Source organism: Eptesicus fuscus, chromosome 20, assembly GCF_027574615.1.
Source record: "Eptesicus fuscus isolate TK198812 chromosome 20, DD_ASM_mEF_20220401, whole genome shotgun sequence".
NCBI classification, from domain to species: Eukaryota; Metazoa; Chordata; class Mammalia; order Chiroptera; family Vespertilionidae; genus Eptesicus; species Eptesicus fuscus.
This window is the reverse complement of record NC_072492.1, coordinates 29,720,101-29,730,406: the sequence shown is the minus strand read 5'-3', so window position 1 is coordinate 29,730,406 and position 10,306 is coordinate 29,720,101. Positions and strand designations below refer to the sequence as shown.

The 10,306-nt window shown below is 65.7% G+C and overlaps 1 protein-coding gene across 1 annotated transcript; it reads right to left on the bottom strand.

Annotated features, from left to right (window-relative positions):
* Positions 1 to 606: 606 nt before the first annotated feature.
* TBX2 (T-box transcription factor 2) lies at positions 607 to 9,459 on the bottom strand. The gene is made up of 7 exons (XM_008149497.3): positions 8,860 to 9,459; positions 7,563 to 7,830; positions 6,467 to 6,613; positions 5,262 to 5,338; positions 5,001 to 5,164; positions 3,938 to 4,569; positions 607 to 1,832 (listed from the first exon to the last, which is right to left on the bottom strand). The coding sequence occupies exons 1-7, from the start codon at positions 9,252 to 9,254 to the stop codon at positions 1,383 to 1,385; spliced, it is 2,133 nt and encodes a 710-aa protein (XP_008147719.2). The 5' UTR covers positions 9,255 to 9,459; the 3' UTR covers positions 607 to 1,382.
* Between the last annotated feature and the right edge of the window lie 847 nt (positions 9,460 to 10,306).

Genomic DNA, 10,306 nt, shown 5'->3' with positions numbered 1-10,306 from the left:
CCTCGGAGGGGAGAGAGGATCACCCACCTGGCCAGCCCCACCTACCCAGAGGCGCTAAAAGGGGTCGCGTTTCCACGAGGGCGCCCCAGAAGGGGAGCCGGGAGTGCGCGGAGTGGGAGGGGCGCCGGCAGCGGCGAGTGGCCAGCAGAGGGAGCCCGGCCCCCGGCCTGGGACGCGGTCCGCGCTGGGAGCTCCGGGGGCTCCAGGCTCCGGGCGGCTCGGCGCCTCCCGGCCCAGCCCCGGCCCAGCGCGTGGCCCGCGCCGGCGCCGCCGGCTCCGCAGCTCCGCCTGCGCCCGAGCCGCGCTGCCGCCCCGGGGGTGCAGCCGCCGCCGAGCGGGGCGCCCAGCCTTCTGTCTCCGCCTCCGGCCCCGCCTAGCGCCCCCGCCGCGCCCCAGCCCCGCGCCCCACAGAGCGCACAGCGCCGCCGTTCACTTCGCACTGTAGCGTTTTATTGTTTTCTCGCGTTTTATTGTTTTGTCTCGTTTGTTCGTTTGTTGTTGTTGTTGTTGTTTCATCTCGCTCCGCTCCGGAGAGAAAAGTGAAAACCTGAGGTGGAGCCCGCAGGCCAGGCGAGCAAAGCCGGGGCCGAGGGCCCGAGGGGCCGAGGGGGTGGGAGCTCTTCCGGGGGCGGGGCCTTCTCCTGCCGCCGAGGCCCCCCAGCCCTGTACAATATAGATGCTCACGTAAAATGAAAAAAATTAAATGCTATGAGTTAATCTCCAAATATTATGTACACAGCAATGTACACCTTTGAATAAATTAATACCAATTTGCATATTCTGGGAATCTTAAAGCATATTTACACAAATTACCATTTATTTCATAAATATCTTTCCCCCCCCCCCCTGGGGACTCAAGGCAGAAGTGCCACTCCCTCCGCTGACCCAGGGGTGGCAGGGGCTCCTGGCTCTTGGGGGAAGGGGTGCAAGGACTAAAAGAAACGGCCCCTCCCTGCTGGAGTCTGCACTGACTTCGGTCTTCCCGGACCCCAGCATCGCTCAGCCCCGGTTCTCAGGCGGGAGGCCAGGGCCTCTGGGACGCCCTCGGAAGCTCCCCCCCTCACCCCTGCACCTTCTGGCTCCTGAAGGGGCCGCTGGGCTGGGGGTGAGGTCTCCCCACAGCGCAGGAGGACCCGGACAAGGCCCCCACGGGGCCACCTGGACACTGGAGCAAGCCTGGACCGAGTCCAGGGGCTCCAGAGCGACTGTGACCCCGGCGCGGGGCTCCTCCTGAGGGCCAGGGACGTGTCCGGCCCCCGCCGGCTGGTCGGGGCTCTATCTGGCCGCGGCCGCTCCTTTATTTAAATAAATACCCATTCTGTGTGTACAGGTCCCCAGCAGCAGGAGCAGGCAGCCCGGGAGGCCGGCTGGCAGCGGAGCAGTCACTTGGGAGACTCCCTGCCAGGGGAGAGGGCTCGCTGGCTCTCCAGCCCACTCACCAGTCTCTGGATGCTCTGCAGTTCGCTGGCCGCCTCTTTGGCCGAGCCGCTGGGCGACAGGGCTCCGCGGGGCTGGGCCCCCACCTTGCGGAGAGCCAGCTCCGGCGGCGGGCTGGGCTCCCGGCTGCCGCCCGCGGCCTTGGAGCCCTCGGCCGCCAGCCCGGCGGTGAGCAGGCTGGTGCTGGGCGGGATGGTGACCGGGATCTGGTAGGGGCTGAAGCGCAGGCGGGGCCGGGCACTGCCCAGGAAGGGGCTCCGGGAGAGGGAACCGGCGGCGGCGGCGGCGGCCGCGGCGGCACTGGTGGCCGGTAAAGCGGAGGCGGCGGCCGCGGCGGCGGCCATGTAGGTGTAGGGGTAGGGGAAGAGGCCTCCGAAAGTGGGCATCGGGATTCCCTGGGAGAAAAAGGACACAACAAGAGGTTAGGCATGAGGTGTCGGAGGGTGAGCTACAGTTAGGACTCCTTCCCGCTGTGTTGGGAATCGAAGGCCAGAGCTCACGTCACTGTGCCCCACGCAGCACAGTTCGGCATGAGCCGTAGGCCCACGGCCAAACCCAGCTAGAAGGGGAGCTCACTTCAGGTTGACACAAAGCTCGGTGCCAGTCTGCAAAAGGGAAGGACATGCCAGGCCGCTGGACTGGCCTAGGCAAAGGCCTAGAGGGAGGACACGGGGCAGGCGTGGGTCCAGGTGGCAAGCGGGCGGCTGTGGCTGTCTTGGGAAGTTCTGCTCACTTAGAACAGTGTCCTCCCCAGCCCTGCTCTCTGCAGGTGCCCCAAAGGGTGGAGGAAGCCCGGGCAGGGGGGAGGAGCTTTGTCAAGTCTCCCTCTGCCTGCTCAGAGGTCTCTGCCCGGGGCCGGGAGGAGGGCACAGGTGCCAATCAGTTTATAAACTGGCCCGAATATTCCATAAAGAACTCCTGGCGGCACCTCAGTGGCAGCTGAGGAAGGAATGCGGTCTTTGCCTGTGGAAAGCACAGGAGCCAGGAAACCTTGGATAAACACCACCTGAGGCCCGACTTTTGGATTATGTGACCTTTGAAATAGTGGCTCCCGCCCCAGAGTCTGTGGGTACGGGGAGGAGGGCAGGGAGCGGACTGTGCTGGGCTGCTAGGGAGACACAGGCCTGGCTCAGGCGGGAAGAAAAAAAGAAGTAGCTTAGTCAGAAATGAAAAGATACCCTTCCTAGAAGGTCAAGCCCTACTGGGCACTCAGACCTGGCATTCCAAGTTGGGAGAAGGGAGTTGGCATCAGCTCACCCCACTTGGCTCTACCCGATGGCCAGGGGTGGGCTACCCTCTCTTGGGTACTTAACTCCCAGCCGGTACCAAGGGATGCCTCCTGAGTGCTGGGCACTCTCACCCCGGCCTTGCACCTGTTGACCAGGCTGTGTCTAGAAGCCGTGACTTCCCCATGACCTCTACGATGCCCATGCTGGTCACCAGAATTTGCCTGGGGAAGACGCATTCACGTACATGCAGAATCAAGGGTTCAGACCCCACCTCCAGGCCCTGAACTCTATTTTCCAGATGCTTCCTTGCCAGCTCAGAGCCCTAGGTATGCGATGTTAGTGCCTCAAACACTCCCCCGCCCCACTACGCTGTTCAAAACCTATTTCAGCATCTCCTCCCCCACTTGAAAAACATTTGCTTCTGAACCAAAGGAGCCCTCTCAGACCCGAACTCCTATTTTCCTTCCCATTAGATATGATCTCAAGGGTTCAATTTGCCAGAAACCTCAGAGGGGAGAAAATGAATGAAGAGAATCCAAATCTTTCCACAGGGAATATTCCACCCAAGCGACCAAAGAGGCCGCACCCTCATCGGATCTCCTCATTTTGCTGTTGGCCACAGTTTAATAAGCTCCCCCCTGGGAGCTCAGGATTTCCACCTGGGCCTGGGGAGCTGAGCTCCCCCCCCCCCCAGATGTGTGGCTGGGGGAGTGTGGAGACCCAAGGTGGGATCAGGAACAGCCCTGTCCTCTGTCAGGTCAGAGGACTTCCTGGAGGGCCTGGAAAACACATCTGGAGGTGGGTCGTTCTGGTGGTCAGTTGTCCAGGAAATACTGGACAATATTTCCCTCCTTTCTTGGTCCAGCCACCGTGTCCCTTCAGGGACTGAGAGGGAGCCGGGGGTCTTTGTTCCCAAGGAAAAAGGCCAGAGGCCAGGAAAGTGGACTTCCCAAAAGCCAGGGGCAGCCCCAGTCCGTCAAACAGGAAGAATCTAATGGGTGCTTCATTTCATTGTTATTAATAGGGAAGGAAATGGGCCCAGAGAGGGTCAGGGACTTGCCCAAGGTCACACAGCAGTCAGAGGAGCACCCTGGCCAGACCCTGGACCTACAGCCGTGGTATCCCCGAACTAGGTGTCCTAGAGAGTGTATATCAGGCCTTCCCAGGACAGGGTCCTTGCCCACTACAGCACCTCAAGCCCTGTGCCCACCCCTGCCACCCGCATTGCTTCTCCTCCCTCCACTGCGATGCCACCAGATCACAGGCCTTACCTGAGATGCCAGCATGTGCTGGGAGAGGTGGAACGGGAAGGGCGCGGCGGTGCTTGCTGCACTGACGGTGGGGCCCAGCCCGCTTGCGTCCAGCCCGGTGGTGGCCCCCGGCCCGCCTCCACCACCGCCACCGCCTGCCACCGAGGCCAGCAGGTGGCCCATGCCCATGGCGGAGAAGGCTCCAGGGCCCATGGCGAACTGTCCCGGGTGCAGAAAGAGCGGCTGGCCGGCCCCCAATGGCCCGAAAAACTGCTGCCCATGCAGATGGCCGGAGAAAGCCAGTCCCGGGAGGTGGCCGGTGCCCAGGGGGGACGCACTGTCTGTCTGTACCACCAGCGGTGCCAGGCTGGGCTCCTTGCCCTCACCCGCCTCCTTGCGCCCCTCGTCCTTCCTCCTGGCTTCCGCCCGCTCCTTCTCTAGGCTCCGCAGACCGAATGGGCTGTCCCCGCCGCTCTCTGCCGGCTCCTTGCCCCTCTCCGGGCTGCGCCGCTCCCGGCTGCGCTCAGGTTCGGTCAAGCGAGGGGGGCTGCTGCCGTCCAGGGCCGGGCTGCGGCCCAGCGCAGGTCCCGCGCGCTCCTCGCTCAGCCTCTCGGGTTCTGGGTCGCTGTCTGCGGCCAACGACTTGTCCTCGGCTGCAGGGGAGAGAGGACAGGCGGGGTGACAGGGGCCCGGGAACAGACAAAGTCAGGGCTCTCCCTGTCTGGGGCGGGTCCGAGAGACTTGGAAAGCCCGCTGTCTGGGAGAGCAAGTGGAAGGCTTCTAGATCCTCGTGGGGCAAGGGGCAGCGGCAGGTCACCTAACCCAAGACCCCTTCTGCGCCGAGGGAGGAACTGAGCCTTGTGGTTCCCTTCACTGCCAGCGGCGCGCGGCGCCAGGAACGCAGCTCGGAGTCCAGGCGGATCTGGGGCCTCAGGGACGGGTCTCCCGGGGGCCTCCAAACCCCAGGCGCTTGCCAGGGCCTTCAGGCTACCCTGACTCGGAGCAAAGAGCCAGCCCGCGCTCTGAGGAAACCCTCCCGTCCCCCTTCCCCCGCCTCCGGTCGGTTCTACCGCCCGACCCTCACCTCGGGTCCGGTGCAGGCGGAGGGGACTCGGGGCTGCCCCCGGGGACTGCGGCGGTTCCCGCGCGGGGGGAGGGTCGCATGACGAGGCGTCCGACTCGGCGCCGTCGCGCTCCGGCTTGCAGTGCTCCTCGTACAAGCGCAAAGAAGGCAGCGTCAGCTGCTTCCTGGGGATGGGCAGAGGGAGCGGGTCAGAAGGGAGCGCGCCCACCCCCACGCCCTGCTGCAGGCACCCACCGCGGATGGGTCCCGCGCACCCCTCACCTTTTCTCCCTCCTGCCGTTCCCGGTGTCCCGGAAGCCCTTGGCGAACGGGTTGTTGTCGATCTTCAGCTGTGTGATCTGCGGGGACCGAGAGGGCGGTGCCAGGTCAGGATGCAGCTCTTCCAGCCCGGCCTGGGGCACCCGGAGGGGGCAGCGGCTCCGAGGAGAGCCGGGGAGTGACCACTTGATACCCTCCCGCCTGGGATGTGCAGCCCCGGGGCCCCAAGGCGAGGTGTGGCTGGCAGGCGGGCCTCTCAGAAAGCCACAGGGTCTCTCCTCCTCCAAAGCATCCGAGGTAGAACCGCTCAGCTTGCACGCACAGGCCCGAAGCTGTGCGCACAGCGTGGGCTCTGTCCCAGCCCGCCCGCAGGCACACAGGCCCCGGCGCGCCCACCCCGCACCGGAGCAGACAGCCGTCCGCAGGTACATAAAGACAAGTCACGCTCACGGCCCGCACACGCGGACAAAGCAAGTGCCCGCAGAACAAACAAGTAAACATGCTTCCACACGCCCCAAACGGTGCACGCATCCTGGAGCGTACGCATCGGTTCACAGGTTCACAGAGACAGACAGAACGACAGCCAGGACCCCCGCACACTCTCCCTCACCGGAGGGTTACACACACCGAATGGACCCAATGGACCGACGCGGTGGTGCTTTGCCCCTTTAGAAAGAGGGAGTAGAAAGGCAGAAAGCGGGGGTGGGGGTGGGGGGCGGGGGGCTTTGGCTGGAAGGAAAAGTCTCTAAGCGCCTCCCAAGTGGCCCGGGGCCTGGACGGGCCCAAACGTGGTGGCTTTGGGGCTGTCACCTGCCCCGACCCCTGGCTTCCCCGGGAGAGAGAAAACTGGGCCCCAGGTTCCCAGCACTGAGAGCGCCTGGGCACATTGCCTAGGGCCGCTCCCTCTTCATTTAAATTCCCATCCCGGAGCCAAGAAATAAACGAATGAAATGTAAAATTGTCAGCGGGGCCCCGTCTCTGCTAATTGCTAAGTAAACATCCCCACCCCGACGAGAGCGCCCAGCTGTTGCGCGCCCCGGGGAGCGTGTCCGTGCGTGTTGCGGGCTCGGGAGGGGCCCGGGGGTTTCGGTGGGCACTGGGCGCACAGAGGACAGACGCGGTGCCGGGAGTGGGCTGGGAGGGAGCGGGGCGGGGGCGGGGGCGCCTGCGGGCGGAGGTACAGGAGTGCTGCCCGCCGCCCACCGCACCTTGTCGTTCTGGTAGGCAGTGACTGCGATGAAGTCGGTCTCGGGGAACACGTAGGTGCGGAAGGTGCTGTAGGGCAGCTTCAGGATGTCGTTGGCTCTCACGATGTGGAAGCGCGGCTGGTACTTGTGCATGGAGTTCAGGATGGTCTGCGGGGAGGGTGCGGTCAGCGGCGGCCCCCGCCTTCCGCGGAGATTTCCGCTCTCTGGGGACCCTACCTCTCTCAAGCCCTGTCTCTCACCCGGTTCTGCTTTCTCTACGCCCCCTCCCCTCCCTTTGCTATTTTTCTCCTGTGTGTTTTCTCCCCCTGCTCTTTTTTTCTCGTTTATAATTCTTTTCAGTCTGTTTTCTTTATCACAGTTTCTCTCTCCGTTTAAAAATATTTACCCGAGGTGAAAACAGAAATGAAACAACGTAAAAACCCTCCACAACTCCGCTCTTCACCCATCTTCCTAGGCTCACTGCTAAGCCCTAGAACACCCACGGAGAGAAGATGGGGGACTTGGAGGACTCACCAGCTGCCCTAACTACGGATAGGCAGTCCCCCTGCCCCATGAACTCCCCCTCCCGTTAGCTGGGGCCCGGCTTAGGCGGAAGCAGAGAGAACCTCCAAACTCCCTCCTGCCGGTCTGCGTCCCACTGTGGGGAGAGGGAAGGGGGTCTCAGAGAGGGCAGGCAGGGGCGGATGTAACCTTTAAATCTCCTAGTTTGGGCGAGGAAAGGTGAACACAAGCTGAGGTCAGGGGCAGGTCTTCCAAGCTCAACGCCTAAAGGCCAGCGGCTGCGGAGGGAGCCCCAACCGCACCTGCATCCTCTGGCCTCCAGGAAGGGCCTTCCCCAGGCCTGACCCAAGCCCAGACGGTGAGCGGCCTGGGACTCACCCGCCCCTAACCTGCCATTCCCCAGGCTCACAGAGCAGAGCCATCCGGGCCCGGGCCCAGCCGGCAGAAACCACAGGGCAAGAGACCTGGACAGGGGCACCCCGGGATTCTGCCAGCGTTCCCCTCTGGGGAACTGGCCTGCCTCTCGCTCGAACCCTGGGCTGCAGTGCTAGGTGCGGTCTCCGGCCCCCCAGCCCCAAGCCTGCCCCACACTCACGAAGCCGTGTTTGTCGGAGATGTTGTTGGTCAGCTTCAGCTTGTGAAAGGCCACCGGCTTGGCCATCCACTGCTCTCCCGTGGCCGGGCTGTCCGGGTGGATGTACATGCGTTTGGGCATCTCCGGGTCGGCCTTCCCGGCCACCATCCAGCGCGAATTGTGGAATTTGTAGCGGCAGTCGTCGGCGGCCACGATGTCCATCAGCAGGATGTATTTGGCCTTCTTGTCCAGACCGCTGACTCGCACCTTGAAGGGAGGAAACATCCGCCTGCGAGGAAGGGAAAGGGGAGACGCCTGGGGCCCGGCTCTGTGTCCCTGGACTCTCTCCCCGGGGACACGCACCACGGCCTGGGTTTCCCTCCGGTGGCTGTTCTGCCCCCTTACTGCTGCCTGGGAGACCCCACCTGTGGCTGTTCCCGTGGAAAATCCCATTTCTTGTTGGACCCTATGCTCGGGTCTAGGAAACCCTTTCACCCTCATCTGAGAGGACAGCCAATGTCCAGGCAAGAAATCCAGAGCCTCCGAAAACACAGCCGCTTCTCCTGAGCTCCCTGAAATTCGCTCTGGGGGTAACCCACGGGCACAGCAGCTCCCGGGAACACACTCAGAGGGGGCGTGTGTGGGGACCTGGGTGGCAGTGCCCCACGAGGACCCTGACCCTCCAGTTCCAGGGAAGAGGGCCGCCTGCGGCCTGGGGAAGGGCCGAGGGCCGGGGGCCGGCAGCTCCCTCTCGGCTTCAAGGCCTGGGGCCGAGCGTGTCCAGGGCTCCGCGCTCCTGGGCCCCGAGGAGGCGCCGGGCCGGGTCAGGGCTGCGGCTGGGCTGGCTCCGCGGGCGCCGGCGGGACCCGAGCGAGCGGTCGGGGACGAACCGGCGGGGCAGCCTGGGTCCAGCAGGGCGCGGGTGCCATTCTGGGCTCCAGGGTCGGAAGAAAGTCCGGGAGACGCCGGGTCTCCCCGAGCTCCAGCCAGACCGGGAGGCAGGAGAGCAAGGCCGCGAGGCTGAATTGCAGCCGAGACCTCCGAGCCGCGGGCCTCCTCCGCCGCGGGCCTCAGAGGGCTGGGGCTGTGCTTTAGGAGCACGTTTTCGTTTTACTTCATTCGGGGGAGTTTGATGGTTCAGTTCTTTAAACATCGCTCGGTGCCAAACGAGAAAAGTCACTTGGTTGTCTGTGGGGCGAAGCGTGGCGCCGGCCCGAGCCGGGAGCGCCGGGCGGCAGGCTCGGCGCAGGCGGGTGCTGTCGGGTCCCCCAGCCCAGCCCGCCCGCCCGCGCGCCCCCCGGCCAGCGGGCCGCCCTACCTCCCGGACTTGGTGATGACCATCTCGGTGCCCAGCTTGTGGAACTGGTCCCACAGCTCTTTGGCTTCCAGCGTCACCTTGGGGTCGTCCTCCACCTCGTCCTCGGGCTCCAGGCTCTTAAGCGAGCGTAGATGCGCGGCGGGCGGGTGCGGGCCGAGTGCCGAGACGTGCAGCCCCGCCTCGGCCGCCGCTGCCGCCGCCGCCGCCGCCGCCGCCGCCCCCGCCAGGCCCGGGTCGGGCAGAGGCTTGGCCAGCGCGCCGGGCGGCAGCGCGAGCGCCGGGAAGAAGGAGGGCTGCGCCGCCGCCAGGAAGGCGGACATGGGGAAGTCGGCCGGCCGCGGCGCGTGGAACGGATGGTAAGCCATGGCGCTGGCCGCCAGCGCCGGCTCTCTCATCGGGACATCCGGCCCAGGCGCCTGGGGGCCGGGGCCGGGGGCGCGGGGCTGGGACCCCCGGCCCGGGCGGCGGCGCGCGAGTTGGAAGGGCGACCCGGGTGGCGAGCGCGGCGGCGGCTCCTCCCGCTCCCCGTCCGGCGCACAGCGAGGGGCGCGGGGCTCTGGGCGCGGGGGTGGCGGGGGCTCTGCGCGGGGCTGGGCTGGGCTGGCCCGCTCCGGCGCCGGTGACCACGCGCGACTGGTTAGATCTTGTCGTGATCTCTGGGAAACTGTGACTATCTCACATGTCCTGCCCTGCTCGGATCCCCTGCGCTAACGAGCCAGGCCCCCCTTGATTGCTGATTTTACGCTTTTTGGACCAATTGTGGGTCTCCGGGGGCGGGGTTTTGACAGCTCAGGCCAAGCTCCGGCCGGGAGGGGGGGGGGCCGGGGAGAAGGTGTCGGAAGCCTCAGCAGTAAGAAAACATGTCAACAGAATAAAATATTAACCAATGACGGGCCAGCGGGCCCTGAGACCCCTCCCCCTGCCCCGGCCCCCACCCCGCGCCGGAGCCCGAGGCTGCCCGCGCCCGTACGGGGAGCGCGGCTGGCCGAGCCGCCCCGCCTCATGGGCTTGAGGCGAGGGGCGCCCCGGTCTCAGGGCCCTGAGAAAGGACCCCCAGCCGCTCGCCCGCCCCAAGTGCAAAGCATTGACATGGCCCCGAGAGGAGAGGGGGCGCCCTCCGCCTGCGGCCGGCAGCCTGGACGCTCTGGCCCGCTCCTCAGCTTGGCCTCCGACCCCGCTCCCGGCCGCGGCGCCGCCCGGGGCCCCTGCACTCCGGAGGGAGGCTGCGGGTGCTGGAAAGAGAGGCCGGTGGGCGGGCGAGTCGGGAGGCGCGGGCGGCCGAGGTGCCGGAGTGGAACCCCAGTGGCGGGAGCTGGTGAGTGGAGCGGTGGCAGAGCCTGGTGGGGCCGGCGTGGGCGGGAGCGGGGCGCGCGGCCTGGCACTCCGGAAACGCGGGGACCCCCGGAGCCCGCGCCTCCCGTTACCGGAGGACTCAGGAGGAACTGGG

Excerpts from the sequence above, each read along its gene's own strand:
- TBX2 (XM_008149497.3), bottom strand. The coding sequence starts at position 9,254 with ATGAGAGAGCCGGCGCTGGCGGCCAGCGCCATGGCTTACCATCCGTTC. Across the intron at positions 7,831-8,859 it reads GTCATCACCAAGTCCGGGAG|GCGGATGTTTCCTCCCTTCA; the intron begins GTAGGGCGGCCC and ends CCTTCCTCGCAG. Across the intron at positions 5,339-6,466 it reads CTGCCTACCAGAACGACAAG|ATCACACAGCTGAAGATCGA; the intron begins GTGCGGTGGGCG and ends CGGTCCCCGCAG.